The sequence below is a fragment of the Triturus cristatus genome, chromosome 4_2, assembly GCF_964204655.1.
Source record: "Triturus cristatus chromosome 4_2, aTriCri1.1, whole genome shotgun sequence".
In the NCBI taxonomy this organism is placed as follows: Eukaryota; Metazoa; Chordata; class Amphibia; order Caudata; family Salamandridae; genus Triturus; species Triturus cristatus.
The window spans coordinates 670,558,409-670,581,640 of NC_140586.1; the positions used below are offsets into that span (position 1 = coordinate 670,558,409).

The following is a 23,232-nucleotide window of genomic DNA, read 5'->3' on the forward strand; positions in this document are numbered from 1 at the left end:
AATTGCGACGCAGCCAAATGACGACTAACACTATTCATTTCAACTCCTCATTCCTTGCTGGTAACAGCGCATGATCCAATATTTCGATTATATCACAGGAGGCTGCTTAGGAACTAAGTTCCAATCTCCGGAGGAAGCTTCACATCAGGTGAGTTACAGCAATTCACTGTTAGTTTACATGCCAACAAAACACACATATGTACCTTGAAGCACTGATGAAGATCTTTTCAGCTATGCAGATTTCCTCTTTCAGATCTAAGCTAGCACCTTTAAAAACACAACTACAACTATTCAAACTTCTTCCACCATTTCAGACTCCTTATCTCACCCTGCTCACCTAAAAAAAAAGTGCAGGCGCATTACAATAGTCTTTCGTGGAAATAGCCAAAAGGAATTTAAGTACCTATTCAACCTTTGAAGCCATTCGCAACTTCTTTTCCACCGAACACCGTTTAGCGACAAGGAGTCTGCAGTGGTGGGACAGGGTTAAGTAGTTTGTAGCTGTGTTGAGAAACGATACCACTCTACTACAATATAGCAAGAATTAGCATAGCACTGCAGATCATTATCATTAATCTACCTGGCACATGTGGATGTTGTTGGCATCTAAATGTATGTATGGGAACCTTCACGCATAGCTTGGAAACTTCTTAAAAATACACTAATAAAGTCCATTTCGGAGGAGAATAAACTTTTTCAATCATAATTACAAAAAAAATTGATCATCGACAGTAAAAACACACAAACTTGAGTGGAAAACAAAAATTCCCTAACTCAAAAATCCAACAAAAAAAATAAACAAGCGCACTAGTAGAAACAGCTTGTTACATTAGATCTGGAGATTTAAATAAAGAGCAACAGAAAGTCAAAAAGATTAACAGCCCGGTTTCAAAAAGCATGCAGCAAGTCAAAACACCAACAGATGTGTGGAGGACAAGAGTAGTCTTTTGCCGTGTTTACATCACAGGTGGTTCAAGATAAAAAGAAAATACAAATAGTGCATGAAGGGAAAGTTAACAGACAGAGATAAACACAAACCACATATTGAAAACAACAAGCAGAACAAGGAATGTATTCAGCAGTATCAGGGAAGCACAAGGGAGCAGGGGGAGGAGAGCGAGCGGTTGAAAGATAAATCGCTGCGCCAGGGAAATGCTTGTTTGAATTTAAAAAAATAGTTCCTGCAAAGAAAGTAAAATAGAACAAGTGGTAGAGGACAAGTTCAAGGAGGGGATCCATGGGAGTCAACAATTGAGAAAAAGTGGGACAAGCAGGAACCATCAACCGATTAAAAGCATAGTTTTTTTGAAGGACACTGACAAAAGCCAATCAGAAGCTGGAGGGGGGCTGTAAGCCCCCTGACTGATTACAGCATGTCGAGAGACAGCGATTGTGCTACCTAAGCTCAATCTAAGAATCAAAAAATATATGAAACTGATAAATTACACAGTTCACTATTTATCATCTAGAGGCTCATAGCGTTCAAAATGAGCCTTGTCAAACTAATCTCTTTTCTTCTCAAATTCTGAATGGCTTTTCACGCCACAAACACATTCATGTATCAAAACCACATTACTCGTAATTTACATCTATAGCATGAAACAGCTAACATAAGCTGTCAGTAAGTATCATGGTTAAATAAATGGGCATCAATTAGAAAAAGTTGGTAAGAATATTTTTGGAATATAACAATAATACTGAATCATATCTGCATACCAAAAAAAGAAAATTGCATATTATGAAGCAATTTCCCAAATCACAAAATACAGCATGCACACCATGTCGTCATGCAGCACGGATCTGAAGGTCACAACAGACTCATGTAAACCATGTTAAATAAAATATTAATTGGCTGAAGAAAATACATTAAAAAGCATGTATTAAACACGCCTAATTGCCCTTATTTTTTTATAATCATTTGTAAAGTTGTAATCCTGTGTTTTTTTGTTCTCAGGTACCACCTCTTCTATTAAAATCAATGTGATGTGTACCTAGAAATTTAAATGTGTTTAATAGCAATATTTAGTGTCACCGTAACTCAAAATACTGTAGACAGTCCTCTTAATGTCTTACCCGGGTCCACTTTGGTAGTCTCCTAGAGAACTAATTTCACTGGTGTATTCTTTACTCAAGCCTACAGAATATTTTCCTTCCTCCATTGACAGTAACTGCCTTCAACCAGCCAGTGGGCCACATCCTGAACAATGCATTGTATTAACATGGTGTTTCCATGCATAGTTGCACATGCGTTGTCTGCATCTCCATCTAATAGAGCACTTGTACAAGTGGCTTGGCAACCAGTCCAAGCCCACCCTCTTGTATCCATCTTTGTTTCCAGTCTTATTTTGGTGGGTGGCTGCTCCCATCCTTTCAGTAGGGCGCCTCTTCCATCCGCTACCTGCTACCTGCACCGCCCAGTCATCATTTACTCAAAAGAGAATAGGTAGAGCCCCCCCCCACCTCCCCTGGAAATCTGTATTTGTGCCCTTCGGGACAAATCTGATACTTACTTCCACATAACCATGTTGTAGTAAAGTGCAGTCTTTCTAGCGAATAACTGAAATCATTCCCTTCTGTAGTAAGAACCAGAGTGGTAATCACACAAACAATGTAGCCTTCTTCCTGCCAACAGATCCCCAAGCTAAACTGTTCAATCCTCACACTTTTTACCCATGATATGTTAAGGGCTGGAATATTTTGACCTCATCCTACAAGTTATTAAGTATTAGACAATTGAAGTCACATGGCCAGTTCTTTATCAAAGGTGATAATAGTAACACATGAAATAAAACAAAACAAAATGTTGTCCTTTGTAGTATCAATGCCCACATTCTAATTATCACATGACATCTCCACTATTTGTGTTTCTCCATGGTCCTTCAACTTTTGAGAAGGGGGGCAGATCTGTTGCTAGCTATACATTTTGTAAGGTACATGAGTTCAGATTGTATAATGGTCTGCAATGTTTGTTTACAGTTCTGAGTCTCCTACTACTTTCCATGGAGTTGTCTGAAAGTCTAGATAGTTTTTCTAAGGTAGCGGATACTTATGCACAGGTGGCAGCTTGACCCATCTAGACTCATATACATTTTTGGTATGTTTACGTTCAGGAGACTCATGGAAAGCATTATTGATTACCACCTGAAAAATCAACATTTTGGAACATTAAGGGAAAAAAATTCTAAGAGATTTTAGTTTTTGTGCCAATACGTGCATGGTTATACCCTGACTAACGTCTTCTTAAGAGCAAAGAAGTGCATTGGAAGAGGTTTTAAAACATTTTGATCGAGGTTTTCTAAGCCTTTTTGTTTTCCTTCCGTCGCTGTTGGATGAGAGGCCCCTCCCTACATTGGTGAGGCAGCTATAGCCCCAAACTGAGAAATTGCAGTTTAAGGGCTTGAGAACCATGAATTGAATAACTGGGCAGGCTGTCAAACTAGAGATGACTTACTGGAAAAACTGGACAGCATGTCAAGCATAAGATGGGTGAAGCTTCCTAGTGAGAATCCTACAGAAATCAGTGGATATTAGATTTATAAGAACACAATCTCAAAACAGAAGTAACCTTCCAGTAAATGCTCCATTGGTGAGAACACCACTTAATTGATAGCACATAGCCGTTATTGTTTGACGATGTCCTGATATGCCCTGCAGCTGTTTTAGAGTATTTGGTGCCACAACTCCTATGCAAAAACGTACAGATATATTATTACAGGTTTATGGTGGCCCCATACATCCTAACCTTGCATTTCCTTCTCTATTTTATCAGTTACTATACGAGATTTTGAGTACAATGTTGCAGATTTATATGAAAGACATGTCAACATTTTGAATAAAATTAAATTTCTTCACAATTAAATTATTTTCTCAAATTTTTAGGGGATGCTTCTTGTTTCTCGCACTGCAAACATATTTACTCCTGCCTATGATGCAAGGACATTATCTCCAGCCATTTTCATTACCTTAAAAGCTTTGTAATTCTCCACAACAATGACTGAGTTTGTGGGTGTCTGCTACATTTTGCACAAGTCCACCTCTCTGGAATATTTACAGACCTGTCCCTATGAGCAGATTTACTCACTTAGTAATTCCCACTTTGCTGGTGGATTTTTCCATGTGAGCCAATCCATTTATCAGTGCAAAGTCATAATCTGTTTCTTTTGACATTGTGTATTTTTAGCGTTCCTACCTTAGGTTTTAAAAGTGCAAGAGTACACGAAGCTGGGTCATTATCAGAACAGCTGCATCTTCAGCAACCTGTTAAAGTTAAGATGTTGATCCATGGCGCATAGATTAAATGTGTAAACACCTTTGTGAATTCGACCAATAACCATAAGGTTTAGGCTTACACATGAGATGACAGTTCCAGCTTGCCTTCAAAAATATAAGTGCTCAACGCTACATTGAGCCCTCAAATGTAATCTGAACTTTATTTTGTTTACACTTCAATTTTAGGGCAGCCATTTGACCCACACTTTTACATCGATAGCAGTGTTTCAAATGTTATCTGTGCCATAACTTTTGGAGATCGCTTTGACTATCAGGACCCAGAGTTCCAGGAAATACTTCATATATTTGGTGTCATGCCAAAGCTTCACGCAAACCTAACTGCTCAGGTAAGCATAAGTTATTGCACGTTTGTACTTTCTGATTGTGACCATTTTCTATTGTGCCATATGAATGTGATACATTTTGTATGCTCTTTGTTTGGACAATCAGCAAAGCGTATATAACAGGTACCAACAGAAAGGGTCTGTGATAAAGCACATTTTACTTCTCCTGAAAGTCCCTTTTCTTTTGACAGTAAGAGCTTTCTAAAAAAGGAAAATTCCAATTATCTGTGGAGTTTAGCTTCTTTCTATATATATATATATATATATATATATATATAACGTTGTATCCGCTGAAGGGTTCCTTGCTTTCTCCAAAGTAACGGACACGGACCCAAACTGGTGCTTAGTAAATCTTTATTCCACCGTCGCCATAACGCGTTTCAGCTCCGTAGCGCCTTGATCACATGACATGGTAGCCACCAATCATGTCTTATTTAACAAAATACACAACAATCTCGAAAACGTCACCTGGTCATAGACATAAAACATAAACGACATTTGCATATACTGAATCAATGTAAAACCTGATATAAAATTTCACATTTGACGTTTATAAAATAAATACCACAATTGGCAGTAAATAAATTCTATGTTAACCGTTGTGGTAAATACATGGTAAATACCTCATGTTGTTTACCAAGTTATAATACGTCGGGTTAAATCCCTATGGCTATACACAGTAAAGTAAAAGCATTCTAGACCACCATGTATTTTCAAATCATGTTGTGCAAAATATATGCTGTGCAAACCGTGCAAAAAGTGCATAATGTGTATAAAAGTGCAAAGTACTAAGTGCAATGAGAGTTTGGGCATAATTGCAATAAATAATAACATCTAAAATCACTATAACTTAATCAGACATATTTTAAAGTTTTCTATGTCAGTGTTTGTTGACTAAGTTTGTAATACATATCATTAAATAAGTTTGGTTATAAAAGTTTGGTTATAAAAATTTGGTTATAAAAATTAATCAGGAGTGGGTATTATTTCTAAAGATATTAAAATTATTAAAGTGCCCTGTGCAGATTCCAACATGGTAGGTATACAAATATGAAATAAATACACCATTATATACATAAATATATAAATACATAAATATATAAATATATAAATACTAAAATATATACAATCAAATGCCTATACACATATATATATTTCCTGCCAACACTAGGTATAATGCCTGATCTGAATTGCAGTGAGTAAGATAACAGAGCAGGCCCAACTTCCTCAAGGAGCAAAGACTTGACCAAGGAGATCCTGAAAACTAAAGACCTTTATACCATGGGCTATTTCTGGATAAGCCCTGTGAATAAATGTCTTTCATATATCCCAACTTTGCTTGAGCAAAACAACCTCCTCTGACACAGTCAAATACAATTCTGACCTTGGCAAGGTAGTGAAATCACATTAATTGTTACCCAAGATCCCCACTAGAAAAGTGTTGACTCTATTGGAGTCACCACCCTCTTCCTACTTGAATTAACTTTTTTTGTCACAGAATTCATGGTATTGTTGAACTGGATCAATTCTTACCTTGATAGAGGCCACATCATCACCGTTCTTCCATTCTGCTCAGCACCTTTTAGATCTCAGCTAGACTTCCATCAAGTATATATGTCAGGGTTCACGGGAGGTTTCCTCCGCGTAATCCTGAACCCACTACTATCTATGCTATTTCCTCTGCTAAACCTAATAATAGAACTCATGGGGCCCCTAGCTAGCGAATGTGTTGGCGCCGCTGGATGTCTAACATGGCCGCCGATGTGTTCGTGGGTCAGCGTTCTAGTGTTTACTGAATTCTAACGAAGCAGGTGAAGCGCGCTTGCCAACGTTCTCAAGTGCACTTCACCAGAGTATTCAACGCGACAACACCTACCTCACACCGTCGTGGAAGTTAGGGTATGTCGCGTCGAGAATTCCGTCGTGTTTAGCTTCAACGGTCACCAGACTTTATCTTTCTTCAGGTTAGTGTTTAATAGAGTAGTGTCTCGGGAAAATATGGGCGCATGCGCGTATGTGTAGCGTTTCTCGAAACTCCCTTCTGACAGAAAAGAAGAGAAGGTCAGAACACTACCTCCTCAGACAGAGTAGCGTACTTGTGCATGCGCATTTGGAGATAAATAAGAGTCCGAAGAATATCGAATTCATAGTGATTTCTTAGTTCAGCCTAGAACGAGCGCGTACTCCTCCTCGCGCTGTTCTCAGTTGATATTAACCCTTCAGGATTGTGAGGGAAGAATTAGAGCCTTAATCTTCTCAGACTAAGTAGCGTTCTAGTACATACGCATTTAGTGAACATAGAGTACATAGTGATTTCATAATTCAGTTTAGAACGAGCGTGTACTCTCTTTAGCGCTGTTCTGAATTAATACTTACTCTTCAGGATAATTACCAAACTAAAAGTACCTCTCATACTATTAATTCCTGGAAAATTCTAAGAAGAATTATACACAGTGCTCAGGCAAAAGATGGTAGTAAGTTTTCTTAAATTAACAATATAATTAGTTAAGTTAATATAAGAATTCACCATACTTACCTTACGATTCTGTTCCAAGACTCTTGACAATCTCCATTGACACCTGTAAGAAGAGTGGAGGAGAGAGTTAGCGTGAGCCAGAGCAAATCAGTTGTTATTCACCAAACAACTGAGAAGATAGAAGAGAGGTTTGGCCCTGAATGCATCCTGGTAAGACAAGCTAACTTATTTTAAAAAATACAGTAAGTTTAACGGTCAAGTAACAAAGAAGTTATTGAATGTTAATTGTTGCAGATTGCACTCTACTAAGAAGACAAAGATATCCAGGGCTGTCTCTTCTCTTTCCCAATCCCCTTTCCCCCGTTGACAGTTACCTGCTGAGAGAGAGTAGTAAAAGATCTCGCAGAGACGTTCTGACGGGGGCATTGGGTATTTAGCAACATTCCGCTCCCGTGTTATTAGAAGACTAATAGAAAAAGGTCGCTCTGACAATATACCACCGCCCCCAAACTCATCATGTTATACCTGTCCTACCTTCTGCAGCTCATTCTGATCTCACCTGGAGAACCCATGCCTATGACACCCAGATCATCTCAGACATAGATACTCCATCTCTTGGTCTGTACTTTCAAGAAGTAGATCATTCAATGCTATTGAGCCATCTGAAATGGAGATTCTGAACAGTTGTGCATGGCATAGCCATGGTCCTACCACTGCCTGGCCCGAGGCATCTGACTGCTTCCTAACCACTCTACTAAAGTAAAGGATGTGGCTGTGAGTATTGATTCCAAGCTTTCCCATTGAACAGAGTTTAAGAAAGGTACCAAAGAGCCAATCTGCACCACAAGACTATGCTGCATGAAGGATTTCCATGCCACTGTAATCATATAGAAAGCATGTCTTTCACAGGCCAATGAACTATATTTTAGAGCCCCTCGTTAACTATTCCAGAGGTTACAAAAAATCTTGAACACAGTGACTAGAAAAGTTCTAAACTTGAACAGATGTGGCGATATGTCCTGCACTGGCTATCCATGACAAGCTTGATCTATTTGTAGACACTTTGCATCTCACACTGGATTGTCTTTGGGACAGTATCAGTCTTCCTTTACCCACAAACACAAAGTTTATCTCCAAAAGAAGAACTTTGGATCAAGAAAGACTCCACTTTATAATCCCTTCATTCAAAAAAAGTCTGCACTGTTAGGAGCTCTTTCTCTGTACAGATAGTTGAGCTCTAGAGCACCATGAATACGGGTCATCAAGCAATCATCTCTGGTTCAGTAGAGCAATAAAGACTGTGGCCCGATGTATCACTGCATTTTTCAGTCACAAAGTGTGTGATTCTCAATCCAACATGCTTTACGATCACAAAATACACCGATGCAATGTGTGAAAGGTATTTTGTGACTGGACAAAAAAATTCCGACTTGCAAAATGCATTTTTGTGATTCATTGCGAATCACATTTGGGACTACTTATGATTCTGAATGAAATTCATCAATTGTTTGTGACCACTACTGCACTTGTGAACTCTCAAATACTGCATCAGAGAGTGACACCCAAGTTGTGGTGGTATCTGATTCACAAAGGGGAAGCATCCCGGTGGCAATTTGTGAATTGTGTCAGGCATCCCTGGGATGAGTAGGGTGTGATCCTGGAGACCCTACCAACTTCTCCTGATGATCCAAATGATAAATATTGGAAATATGTATCATTATAAATATTGGAAATGATAATCTTTTGCGCGGTAACACCCTAGATTGTTGCCTTGACTATTTTTGCTGGCTGTAGAACTCTGTGCACTTTACCCCTGCTAACAAGTCGTAAAGTGCCTGTACTGCCCCTTTCAACACGATGAAATTGGCATACCCCTGATTGGCATATTTAGCGTATCTAGAAGTGCCTAGTGTATGGTACCATAGTGTATCCAGGGACTGTAAGCACTCATTGCGCCATCCACTATGGTGGCAATGAAAACATGACTGCAGACCTGCCATCAGTAGCCTGGCTGTTCTGGTTTAAACTGTAAATTTGGCTTGTCAAATTAACTGCTGTTGACAGGCCTAAACCCTCCTTTTAAATGTTATTAAGTCACCCCTAAGTTGGTAATAAATGCCCTTAAGGAGGGTGCAGGGTATTTAAAGATAGGAAATGTAAAGGTTTAACGTTAAACATGTCCTTACAGTGAAAAAACCCTCAAAGCTATTTTGACTGTAGCAGGGTAGCTGTTCCATTAGGAAGCACTGGGATGCAGTGTTAGATGTAATATTTGCTATCTCCGCTTAGGAACTAGCTACAGAGTTTATCTTCACACTTTTAAAAACATTTATTACAAGCCCAATTCATTGGTAAAGTCTGATTTGTAATACACATTTTAGAACAGGTACTTAAATCAACTAGAAGCATATTTGTTTGCATGAGCCTCTGACTGTTAACCAGGAGCTGATTAGACCCCTAAATGAGTTGTGAACATGCTCCCAGACCTGAGAAAAAGGGCTTGGGTGTGGAGAGGTGTTTTCTTTCCCAAACATGTTGGCCAACTGGGCTATGCCCAGGATCTTAATCCACTTCAAAGGGGCCTACCCAACCATAGGCATCTGTAGCTAACACCTTGGCCTGCCCCATCCATTGTCTCCTAGTCAGTCAGGCATAAGGCCCAGTGAGAGAAAAGCTTTCTCCAGAACTGGTTTTGAGTGACCACAGATTAGAAGTTGCTCATTTCCCTTCCCATGCCTCCAGGGTGGGCACAGGAGCTCTGCACAGGCTGAGAAATTAATTTTTGCTTGAATTTTCTGTAATTTTTGCCTTATTACCGCTTCAACAAATCATGCAAGTTTCGCACTCCCTTACATACCACCCCATTGAACCCTCCTGGCATACATTTACCACAATTCCATTTAAACTATGAACTATAAAATGTATATGTTCATTACCTATAGGTTTGGATATTATTATTCAATCGGCATACTGGATCCGACATGGACTTTTTGTATGCCATAAACTAGGTAAGCCTTCAAGTAACTATGCGTTATACATTCTAAGATTTTAATTGTATATATTTTTATTCTGATTCCAATATAGTTATACACGCCCTCTTCTTCTTCCTTCCACTAGTCCCCATATTTACAGTCCTGATGAGACCCGGTATTTAGAAGTGGGTCGAAACGCCGTCGACAAACAAAATAAGAGACAGCTCTGACTGAATTATCATATTATTTACGAAACTGTCCTTGTTTAATTTTTCCCAATAACCCTTTGCACTGTTATATAAAAAATTGTTTTTGTTTATTTTTGTCTGTGTGGTTATGGTTTCACTGGGGTCACTTTGCACTGCGAATGTAAGAATAAGAGAGGAGTAATGTATATATGATATGTTTTTATATGTGTTTCAAAAAAAAGTTTTTTTGCTAAATAAAAGACCTCGGCTGAGGCGTTGTAAAATATTGGTTGTGTGGAGGCTTACTGTGTGAAGTACTGACTTCATGTTAGTTTTGTGAGAGATTAATTTAAAGACAACTACTGATGTTGTATGTGATAGATAACTATTTTCAAATGAGTTCCTTGTGAACATTGTTTTGTAGTACATTATACATTTACCACCAGCACCGATTTTACCGGCCGGAAAATCCAGCTGTTGAAATTTAAAACGGAAAAGGCTGCAGGCCCTTTGACAGTGTACGGTAAACATGGAATGATCCACCCTGCCAGGCAAAATCTTCCCTCTCTCTCCGACGCCAACCCCACTCTGGCAAGTCGGCTCTCTTCTTCACATCCATCTCCTAACATTGTGGGTGAGTATATATGCCACTGCTTATTTTAAGCTCCCAGGAGATACTGCAGATAAGCACTTGAAAGTGATGTAGCCTACTTTCACAGTTTTTCCTATTTCATTCTCAGCCCACACTGAGCAACAACAGTGACGATAACCAAACTATTAAAAAGTTGCAACTGGTATGTATCCATGTTTATTTACCAATAAATTTGAAGTCAGTCTTGAATGGCTGTGGATCTTTAGTAGAGTAAACAGGCAAGTACAGTAGAACTTGTCTAAACGCCATTTGCATTGTAGTAGAAGCAAGTGTGTACACCTGCAGCTTCTTAAATTTCATTAACATATCACTTATCTATTTTAATTCACTGTCATGATATACAGCATATGGTGTCACTCAAAGGGACACCTTCTTGCTATTTATTTGTTCTCTCTACAAATACAGACAAGGAAACATTTTGTGTTCTGCTTTTACTAATATGTGAACTGTGATCTCAATCCTGATCCATGCTTCCTTTATTGTAATGTGGTAGGAAAAGAGTGTGGCCTCAACTGACAAAGACTTCTTTAAAGTCTGTATGATTGTGAATCAAAAGGTGGTTTGAAATTACAACAAAGGCAGATTATGATTCCTGAAATAGACAAGCCACCAACAGAATGATTTAGGTCAATATAAATTCCTACAAGATGATAGAACCACCATTTGAGCATCATTAAAATGCCCCTGCAACATGACAGACCTACAAGATCAACAGGGAGATAAGATTGAAAATATTTGGAAAACCTGGAAACAATGTAGTGGAAAACTGGCAGGTGTCTCCAACTCCCCACTACAACAAGTTATGCTCATTCAGATAAGGAGTGCTAGGAGTCAAACAGCCCTGTCAACCCTCATCTGCAGGGCGAGTATCATATATAATTATAGATCCCTTCCCTGGTCCCTAGAAACAGTAGACACACACGGTTGTTTTTAGTATTTTTTTTACAGAAAATGTTTTTTTTTTTATGCACTATTGATGCATAATTCTTATGTATCAAAATTAATTTCATTGTTACAGTAATCTCAGCTGTCATAATAGGAAAGAAGGTGACCATTATAAATACCTCAGCCTACAGTCATATAACAGTAATTTGACATGTCATATTGTTATGTTATGTTAGTTTATTTTTATAATGCGCACAGCTACCCAAAAAGGGTTTCCCAGCGCAAAGCTAAAAAGGGAACTCAGAAAAAGAAAAGCACAAAAGATTAGGCAGATTATTGATTAAACAGCCAGGTTTTTAGCTGTTTACGAAAATTAAAATACAAAGATTCCTTGCGCATCGACAAAGGGAGAGAATTCCAAAGACGTGGGCCCAGATAGGAGAAAGAGCGACCGCCCATTCTTTCAAGCTTGATCTGAGGAATCTCAAAAAATTCCTGGACATAGGAGCGCAACAAGCGAGCCGGTTGGTAGAGGTGTACCAGGTTTAGCAAATATTTAGGTGCCAGTCCATTTTTGATTTTAAACATGTAGCTCATGGCCTTGATTTTCCATCCTGAGCCAATGCAAGTCTCTCAAGGCTTTAGAGACAGAGGACATTCTAGGAATTTGGCAAAGCAGTCGAGCAGCAGCATTCTGCACCATTTGAAGCTTGCGCATTACATCCTTGTTGATGCCCAAATAGAGGATGTTTCCATAATCCAGGCGTGAAATTATCAGTGCCTGGACTACAGTCTTCTGGGCATCAGCAGGGAGCATCCAAATTATTTTTCTTAACCACTTAAGAATGGTAAAACGTGGCAGTAGTTTTTACTACATGTTGTCTCATTGATATTTTTTGTCAATGATAAAACCAAGATTACGGACGGGGGAAGAGGGTACAGGTAGGGGTCCCATTTTAACAGGCCAGTTTTGGGTTCCCCAGAGGTCTGCATTTTTTCCAAAAATAAGAACCTCAGTTTTTTCCCCGTTAAGTTTTAGCAATTTAGATTGCATCCAGGTTGCAATTTTGCGCAAGCCCGCCTGCAGGGTAGATGGTCCAGAACTACTTTCAGTCGCTAAGGAGAAAATGATCTGAGTATCATCGGCATAAGAGAACAATGACAGACCCGCTTCTTCTGCAATTGCTACCAAAGGTTTACATAAATATTAAAGAGAAGCAGGCTCAGAACAGAACCCTGTGGTACCCCATACGGCGAGGAAAAAACATTGAAGGAAGCCCTAGAGGAAAAAACTTGAAATGTACGATTAGATAAAAAAGAGGACAGCCACCCTAATGCTGATCCTGAGATGCCTAAAGATTGTAGACACTAAATTAATACGGTATGAGAAACCGTATCAAATTCGGCACTTAGGTCCAGCATTATCAGTGCCACTGTGTTGCCTGCATCTAGGCGTTGACGTAACATTTCAGTTACGCCCGACACAGTAGTCTCAGTTGAGAAACCTGCTCTAAAGCCCGATTGTGCAGGATGTAAAAAATTAGAGGATTCAACAATCAGAAACAATTGAGAGTTTACATGTTTTTCCAGGACTTTTGAAAAAACTGGAAGAAGAGAAATAAGCCTGAAATTAGCAGGTTGGGAGGGATCCAAATTGACCTTTTTTAACAAAGAAAGGACCATTGCATGTTTCCAAATTGGCGGCATTACTGCCTCAACAAGAGAGGCGTTAAGTAGTTCCATAACAAAATTCAGAGATGGCTGTTCAAATTGCAAAAGTACAGCAGCCGGAAGAGGATCAGCCAGAGAGCCAGATTTAATGCTGGCTAAAATTAAAAAAAAAGAACTTATATTAAGTGGTTCCCATTTATCCAATTTTATCAGTGGGACAGCCCCAGCAGTGGGATCTACAACCAACATAGCCGAAGTTGAAGAAGCTAGATTACTACCCTCTAATGTCAAATATATTTGTTCCACCTTATTTATAAAGAAGTTAGCAAGAGTATTACATTGCTTTTCATCCAAAATAGGAGAAGAAGGTTGCGTATCTGAGCCCGCAAGCTTCTTAACCATAGTGAACAAAGTACGAGGGCAATTCTGCACGCTTGAAATGGTAAGGGCAACATGCTCTGTTCGAGCTATTTTGCATAAATCTTGATATTTTTTCAATGCACTTTTATAGGTGCATTTAGCTTCACGGGACTAGTTCTTACGCTATCGTCTTTCCATGGCTTTATGTTTACGTTTTTTCAGCTTTTAATGGCTCTGTAAACCAGGGGGCCGGAGGGTGGTGATTATTCAGCTTTCTTATTGACAAAGGAAGGCAGACATTAGCTGCCTCAGTAATCCAGTTGTACATCCTCACAACCGAGGCGGAAGATATAGAATCAAACAGAGGGACGCTATTAGACAACGTTAAATTTAATTTTTCCACGTCCAATTTCCCCCAATTCCTGGATTGGCCTGATTTACCCAACAGTGGCAAAGTCGGGGAATCTAGGATTGTAAATTCAATTTTAACAGCAAAATGATCAGACCAACAAAGGGGAAGTGCTGGAGGGCAATTGATATTGGACAAATTCGAAAAGAAGAGGTCTAAAAAATGTCCAGCTATATTAGTAGGGCCATTATTACAAAGCAGAATATTCATTGCAGAAAGATCAGAAATCAGTGTCTTACTTGCAGTACATTCATCATTTTCCAGATGCAGGTTTAAGTCACCTATTACTGAAAAATTTGCCATTTTAAGTAGCAGAGGGGCAATCAAGTCAGGGAGTAAAGATCCCCAAGGATCAGCTGGCCCTGGTGGTCGAAAGATAAGTACTCCAGACATAGTAAATTGGGCTGTAAGAGTCAGTTTAAAAAGTGCAGCCTCACAGTCAACTAAAGGAAAATCATCAAATTTACAGGAGTAACATCTTTCAAAAATTATTGCTATGCCACCTCCTTTTCTGAAGGTTCTATCTTTTCTCACTATGGCATAGTTATCTGGTAAAGCACAGGCCACATCTGGTCCTGAGCATGCTCTTAACCAGGTTTCTGTTAGAAAAATAGCATCCGGTTTTTCACTAATCAAGAAATCAAATATCTCTTCCTTATGTTTGGACAGAGAACGACAGTTAATATTCCAGAAGTTATACATTTTATTTTTACTAGAAACATATCCAAACTTTCGTTGGGTAATGAAACCATCCGTACTATCATTTCCATAAATACTCGACTTCTGAATACAGTGGCAGTACTAGCAGCATGCACATATGGTGCTTTCCTCCGCGGGGCAGAGTATATTACAGTCTGTACCCATCCTACCTCGTAGTTCAATCAATTCTTTAGCAGAATAATGTATTGTATTCGTATGAGTAGAGGCGATTTGGGCATGGCTCATGGCCCCTGGTCCCGGTTGGTCTCGGACGGTCGCAGACGGTCTTGTCTTTGTCGCGCCTTCGTCGCGGCATCGGTGCGCTCGCTGCGCGACCAGTCCATGGCCTTTAAATGTAGGCAATGACTGGGCGGCGTGCAGCGACTGGAGCGCTGACCTCTGTCAGCGCGTGGCACGTTGAAAATGGCCGCCAGGGACGATTAGCGTCCCGAAAAAGTAAAGTGCAAGCGTGCTTTCAATTGATAACAGAATAAAACTTCCCCCGTAGGTAAAACAAGTTTTGTTAAAACAAGTTTCGTTAAAATATTCTCTAGTCACAAAAACGTTTTCTTGGTCTAAATAAAAGCAGCAGTAATACCCCCCAAGCAATTCTAGATTTTTATTCCTCCTTCACAAACGAAGTTAGTGCAAATTTTAAACCAAGCTCCTTGTCCATTAATGATCATTCCTGATGTCTGCCCCTTCCAAATCCTTGATTCTCTTTATATATTTCAATTTCCTCTGATTTTATTATGGAAATGGAAGGGAGACTCTTGCACTCCTCTTGTATTGCTCGGTAACACTAGCAAGGCCTCTGATGCAGAAACACCGGGAAGACAGGCAAATGTTGCCATTTGTATTTCCTTACAAAACTGATTTGTGTGAGGCCGGATGTTCTTGCAGTTCTAATCATTGCACATAGCCCTGCAGCCTTCAGATTTTGGAAAATGTTGGTTCTCTGATTTGTTAGCGTGACTAATTTCAATTTACAGCTCTGAAAATAATGTCAACCTTGGGCAAACTGTTAGCATTTTAGCATTACCATTCAGAATATTATTTTTCTAAGCCCTGTATCTTTTGCACATACAATATAAAGAGTTAGTGTTTTTATGTTGGCATACATTGAGGCATTGCTTGCATGTAACATGTGTATTAGTAGGAAATCCCTGCCATAAATGACATCACCTGACAAGGACACATAGGGCCAAATTTACATAGAAGCCTTGCAAAGCAGCAAGACAACTTGACGGGGAGAGAGCAGGAATGCACCATATTCACTAAGCTATGACGCAATCCTGCTCTCTTCCTGCACTGGTGTACTGAGTGCTGCCTAGCACCAAAGCAGGCACCCTTCCACCATAGTCAAGTGTGCCTGCATTACAGATTGGATTGTTTTTGGAAGTAAGGAATACCATCCTCCACAAAAACAATCCCTAGATGCACTTTTTACATGTGCTGCAGAATGCAGCACACTTAGAAAGGGAAATTAATGAGGAGAAGTGACGATATTTCTCATCATTATGCCTCTTTTGGGAAGGCGTACCATTTTGATGCAATCTCAAGTTTACTACCTTATTACATCTCAGCACATGACTGAGGGAAAATACCAATTTTGAACTCATAAGGGTACGGAGGGTCCTTTCACTTTCACAAATTAACAACTTTATTAAATCCTTTGGTGCACTGGATTTATCTCTACTGGATTATTGCAGTATTTTCTAAGCCAGGTCCCAAAATAAAAGTATTGGGAATTTCACACACTGTTGCATATAGAATGGTAAACAAAGTACTGAGGTCCATGGCTAGATCCTGGTTTAAAGCTAAAGAAAAAGAGTATCTAACCCATGCCTTGGAAGAGTTTCACTACCTCAGTGGAAAAAGAATTAAATTCAAGATGTGTACCGTGTACACATCCTTTGTAGGCAGACGTCTAGAACAGCTGGAAACCCTTCTCCCCTACATATCCAATGGCAACCTAAAGCCAGTAACCGAAACCAAAATCATTCACAGGAAGCATAGTAGCAGATGTTTTAGAGTACTTGTCTACAGCTCTGAAGTGCTTTGAACCCATATTGGGAGGTACCTTCCCCATTTTCAGCCATTCAAAAGAACTCTGAGATTCAACTCTACAAGCAGGTGTTCACCAATGATGGTGCCTTCCTTCTACGCCCCTTTTATGACATGGGGCGTTCAATATCTGGGCACAGTATCTCACATAACCTCCTATTGGAAAACTCAACATTACAGACTTCCAGTTAATAACCTAAATATACAGATTCCTGGATTAGGCTCTCTCAGTTGGCCCACATTCAAAGAAATTCATGTGAATCAAAGTAGTCATGGGGCAAAATTTATAAATAGCGAGTGCAACACTTGGGTTCCCCTAATATATCCCAGGCTGCCCTGGTGTTGGTTGTTTTTCTTTTTGATAGTGATAAAAAGAGCTCATAGAGGCAAGCAGGCATTTGCCGGCCAGATTTGATTAATGTTCATTAATCTATGGTAATGGATTTCAACTAGGTAGCCCAATTTAAATGGTGGTCACATGACTGAAATTATTGGATCCCAGGACAGAGGAAAACAATGTGCATAATCTACAATGAAGTCACACTGAAAAACCTCATACCAAAGAAAAAAAAGGAAAACGTATAGCAAAAAAGAAAAAATGAACGATAACACAACAAAAAATAATTTTTTGTACTGTTTTTCAGTGTCTAACTAATGGTAAGCATAGAGTTTAGTACTTTTCAGGGCCAGAAGTGCTCCAGCATTACTTTAGTACTCCCATGGTGCACGTCACAGGATCTCTTGGTAGCACTTTAGAATACTACATTCAGGATCGTTGCAAATGGAAATAACACGAGCATTTGGGGTAGGCCTGAGAAACCGTTTGAGTTTATAGTGGGTGATGATGCAGTCTCCCCTGTTGAGTTTTTAGTGGGATGTTTTAAAGTCTCAGCCAAGTTTCTTTGGCCAGTCTTCAGATGGCCTGAATCACACAGGTGTATTTGGAGAAGACACAAGTAGATCACAAGTCCCGAGTTTCAATGTAAGGTTCTATGTAACCTTGGGATTTAGATTAGTTTGTTAACCATAGTTGGAGTAAACAATTACAATCTTCCATGAGAGTCTATCAAATGCTGGAGAGGATTCTTGTCCTAATGTGTGTGTTCACTACCCCCCTAGAATAATGTTAAATATCTCTTTGTTCTATTTCACTGATTACACATTGAAACGTGGGCTCTAAAACACCATTTTACACTCATTTAAAAAAGGCATAATAGGGAACTCTCTGCTAAGCACTTCTTGGAAATGGCTCACTTGCTTCTTGGGAGTGGTCATGCACTCAGGAATATCACCCACCTCTCAACCCCGCTCGTAGCACTGATGAAGGACAGAAGTGGAGAAGGGACTGAAGAGAAGAGTGAGCACACATTCATGGGGCTTACTGGACAGACAACACAGCTTATTAACCTCTCCAGATTCTAGTGAGCCACCAATCAGCCCAAAATTGAAATGCTTCTTAGTTTTTCAGAGCCGGCTTGCCCAGACCATGGTTCCCTGTTGTGAGAACTCAAGGATTTCTCCTAAGGTAATACCAGTGGTGATGATGAGTAGCAAATATGGGTGAACAGCTTGGTCTCTGTCTTGAAGACCTGCCAAGTAACAATTGCTCACATCTCTGCTGCTAAATTGATTCACGTTTTTAACCAAGGAAATCAGATTTATGATACGAGAGATTCATTAAATTTTATTACATCTAAGTAAATATTATAAACATAACTGGCTATATTAATATGCTTATTTTTTTGTCCAGCTCTACAATGTTTTCCCCCGAATAATGAAGCACCTTCCCGGATCTCATCAGCAACTTTTTAGATACCAGGATACCCTTGAAATGTACATCAGAAAATCAATTCAGAAGCATAGAGAGCACTGGAATCCATCTGAACCCAGAGACTTCATTGACTGCTACCTTACTGAAATTGAAAAGGTAAGGGTCAGGCATATCGTGAGCTTGACATTCAGCTACCCGATTACCATAAAAAACAGAAAGCAGTACAAAAAAGACCAAACTAACCTATAATCAAATGTGAAACATAACAAGCAAACTGTGCAACATCTGATGTTTGTTAAGGTTTGTGACTCGTAAATGTGAGTGGTACGTCCAAATTTTATGACAGATTTTAAGAAGGAATAAACTGACTGACTGATGCCTGTTGGTGGGGAGCTCAGATAGGTGCGTTCGCTGGAAGAGGGTATAGGAAAGTAGTCAGCGATGGGGCTTTCTCATATAGCACAGGTCCATCGAAGGTATGCTTTAGCCGCATTATAAGTAATGGAACCTTGAGCTGAGATTGGCCTACTCACATGCCTTATATGTGGTAATCTTTACTATTGCATTACTATAACTTCAGAGAAACCAACATATTGGAAACTATCTGGACAGTCCATCTCTGCATAAGACTTCACATAAGTCTTAAAATCTTTCCTTTGACAGGGGTTATCCTCTGATCCTGTTTTCCCCTGTTAGTGTTCAGTTTTGTTTTGCTTTGTTTAATGGGATGGATCTATTGCTTCCAGTGGCACGGCATTAAGTATCTGCGATTTGTTCCTATACAGATATCCATATCTCACCTCAAGGATTTGATTTTGATTTATGGCAGCTTCAGGTTTTTGCAATGTTTTTTTGCTCACTTCGTTCAGTGAAGCAATATTAAACCAGGTGACTATTTAAACAAAGTCATTGTGTTATCCCAAAGGAGTCCCATAATTAGAGGAACCTAGCACATGGACAAGTCACGCTGAAAAGCTGTGTTTCTGTGAAGTCTGCTGACAACATGAAGTGCACTCTTGATACCACCAGACAGACTCTCCGGGCTCCAAATCACAAATGAATGCAGGTTAATGTACTTCATGCTAAAGATCCACTAATCCAGTCGTGGGTGCTTAGTTAAAAAGTACATGTCAGGTTGTCGTGCTTAATTTGAGCCTGTGGTTTCCAGTGCTCTTCACTGGCACTTTATTGTGAACACCAACATTTATGACAGCCTGATACATGGTGGCACTGTTTGTCTATTTTGTATTTCTAAAACCTGCTTCCATAGGCTATAAGAATAGCTTGGGCAGCAGGTATTAGGCATTTTAAATGTATATTAAAAGTATGAATCGTCACACTTGTAGGAGTGTGATGCTTAGATGTGTTGGTACTGTCATTGACAGCGATGGCATGGGCACTCAATCGATAGTGCAAGCTGCAGTGGCCTCCTGACAAGCACTTATGTTTTTTAAAAATTAGGCGCTGGTCATACACCTTGCTTTAATCTTCGATTAAAGTGAATCACAAATCCTTGCTTAGAGGAGAACATTTTTGAAGCCAAACAGCTAAAGTCTATTAGTATCCCATATAATATCAAATTTTGAGAGCAAGCCGCCATTATGCATTGACACAGCTGTTTAAAGAGCACTACGCCACAATTCAATAATAATTTAATAACCATCCACCTCTCCTATCACTCATTGACTATATGCCCGCCCATGTGTGTGTACAGCGCTCCGCTGCCTTTTTGGCTCAGTTAGCTCTGTAGAAGTATGGTATACATATTTACATCAGCAACATCTTTTTAATTTCTTAGTGGATCATGCCCCGGATGCCTGGTTTATTACAGAAACCTGACTCCATGAGGCTTTAATGCTGGATGTCATTGCAGCCCTCCGCCAAAACTGTTCCATGGTGAGGAGGGATAGATCAGACAGGCCAGGAGGCGGGTTAGCAATTGTATTTATTGATAAATACAAATATAAAATTCAAGAAATATCTATCCCGGCTTCTGAAGCTGTGTCTTTATGCTGGAACTCATACCTAATTCTGCCCTCTCTTGCGTTTTGATTTATTGCCCACCAGGCAATGCAGGCACTTGGGCAAGATATTGCCCAACATTTTAGGTCCCTTAATTCTCAAATCTGCCAATTTTGTACTACCAGGGGACTTAAATATATTCATTTTGAGGACCCTATTTGCAACACAGCCCAAATCCTAATTGAGGATTTTGTGGCACTTATTCTTAGTCTCTTGATTTTTATCTGCTAGATCCTGTTTTCTGTAATATAAAAGGCTTTTTTTCCTTGCATCCGGTACCATTGTGTGGTCGGATCACTTGGCAGTCCCTTTTTCTGGACCGATTCATCCTGATGCATCTAAGGAATGGATCAGACTTCAAATTCAGGCATGGTCAATGCTTGACACTATGGCTCTTAATAGCCATTTTAGGAATGCAATTCCTGATACGCTGTAAGAGGTTAAGTTAGGTCAACCTCAAATTGAATAAATGAATAGATGAATGAATGAATGAATGAAACATGCTTGTAAAGCACACGGCTATTCAACAAGAGTGTCCCTGCGCTAGGGATTCACCCATAGCAGAACCCAGAAGCACGTCTAGCTCTGGAAGAGACAGGTTTTGAGGTGGTTCTTAAAAGCTGTTAAATCAGTTGTGGCTCTCAGAGTGGTAGGTAGTTGGGTCCATGCTTGAGCACCCAAAAACCCGAATGATCTGCCCTCCATACGGGCCAAGCGTACCTTGGGGATGCTAGTGATGTCAGAGAAGGAGGAGGATGTTAGGGGTCTGGCTGGTACGTAGCAGCTCACACGCCTTTTGAGACAGACCGCCCACTTAACATGGAGGGCTTTGAAGAACATCACCAGGGCCATAAACGTGAGCCTTTCTTTCACAGGAAGCCAATGAAGAGCTTTGAGATAAGGGGTCATGCGCGTCCTGCGCTTAGGTCTAAGGTTCGCCCTGGCCGGAGAGTTTTGAACCACTTGAAGGCGCTAGAGAAAGTAACCAGACAAGCACAGGCACAGGATGTTGGCTTAGTCCAGTCTAGAAGTAACCAGAGCCTGGACCACTGTCTTCCTGGTATCAGGAAAAAGAAGCGTGAGGATCATTTTAGGTTTAAATCTTTTTTATTGATTTAACAACTGGCATGCCAGTGTACATTGCGATAGGTATCCAATCATGGCCTGCGCAGAGACCAGGCAGTTGACTTACTGTTAGAATCCGGGTTCTCTGGTTGGCACAGGTAGGTACTTGCGACAAGCAGGGAACCTTTCCTCTAGTCAGGATGAGGGGTTACACTACTAAAATAACCCCTGCTCACCCTCTAGGTAGCTTGGCGCGAGCAGCCAAGGCTTATCTCAGAGCGTTATAGGTTAAGCATTTGTGAACACATACAGTAACCAAGTGACAACACTACAAATGGACACCACACAGGTTTTTATATTAAAAATAAGGATTCTTTATATAGGATTATCCCAAGACCAATAAACAACAAAAATACACAATACTGTTACTTTAGATGGTAGAAGTTTGCTTAGTTCTCTTAAGTTCTTAAATGCGACACTTTAAGTCAATGTACCTTAGATGCGACACGCAGGGCAACGAAAGTGTTGCATCGATGTTGATGCGATGAAGTTTTTGGTGCAAAGAAATAAAGACGTGAAGATCTTCCAGATGCGTTACGCTTCTCCGATGTTGCGAGAAGGCTCGACTCGATGCGTCAGCTACAGCGGCGTCACCCCTTTACGCGATGCGACAACAGTGGCCTTGGCAGCGGCACTCTTCTCCGACGTTTGCGAGACGCTTCCGCTCGATGCGATGCTGCTGCGGCGTCACCCCTTTATGCGATGCGACGACCACAGCTCCGACGGCGGCACGCTTCTCCGTGGATGCGAGGCGCTTTTCTTGATGCGGTGCAATGCGACAACTACGATGGCTGCGATGGCAACACGCTTCTTTCTCGATGCAAGACTCTCCTCTCGATGCGGTGCAATGCGTCAGCTGCGATGGCGACACGCTTCTTCGGCGTTGCGAGACTTCCGGAATGATGCGAGACGCTTCCACTCGATGCGATGCTGCAGCGGCGACAGTCTCTGCGAGATGCGACGACAGCGGCTCCGACGGCGGCACGCTTCTCCTTCTCGAGTCGCGCTTCCAGCTCCTTGCGACACGCAGTCCCTCAGAAGGCCCAACAACAGCAGCAGGCACTTCCAAAAGACTTTAGGAATCTGGGGTTGAAGTCCATTGGTCCTGGGACTTCGTTCAGGGGGCAAGCTCAGCACAAGCCCTTGGAGATCTTTTAAAGCACAAGTTGAAGCAAAGTCCTTGTAGTCTTTCTCCTCTCCTTCAGCAGCAAGGCAACCACTGCAGGCCAATCCCCCAGGTCAGAGATAGTACTCCTCCTTACAGCTTTCCCGGTTCCTCCTCCTCTGGCAGAGGTTCTTCTTGTTTTAGCAGGATCTGATCT

At 40.4% G+C, this 23,232-nt stretch overlaps 1 protein-coding gene across 1 annotated transcript in view; it reads left to right on the forward strand.

Moving 5' to 3' along the window:
- The window catches only part of LOC146834879 (cytochrome P450 2J2-like), a 334,240-nt gene that overhangs the window by 176,206 nt on the left and 134,802 nt on the right, over positions 1 to 23,232 (forward strand). Inside the window, exons 5-6 of the mRNA XM_085602476.1 lie at positions 4,456 to 4,616; positions 18,743 to 18,919. Of these exons, the coding sequence (XP_085458602.1) occupies positions 4,456 to 4,616; positions 18,743 to 18,919 (338 nt within the window). The remainder of the gene's footprint in view (positions 1 to 4,455; positions 4,617 to 18,742; positions 18,920 to 23,232) is intronic.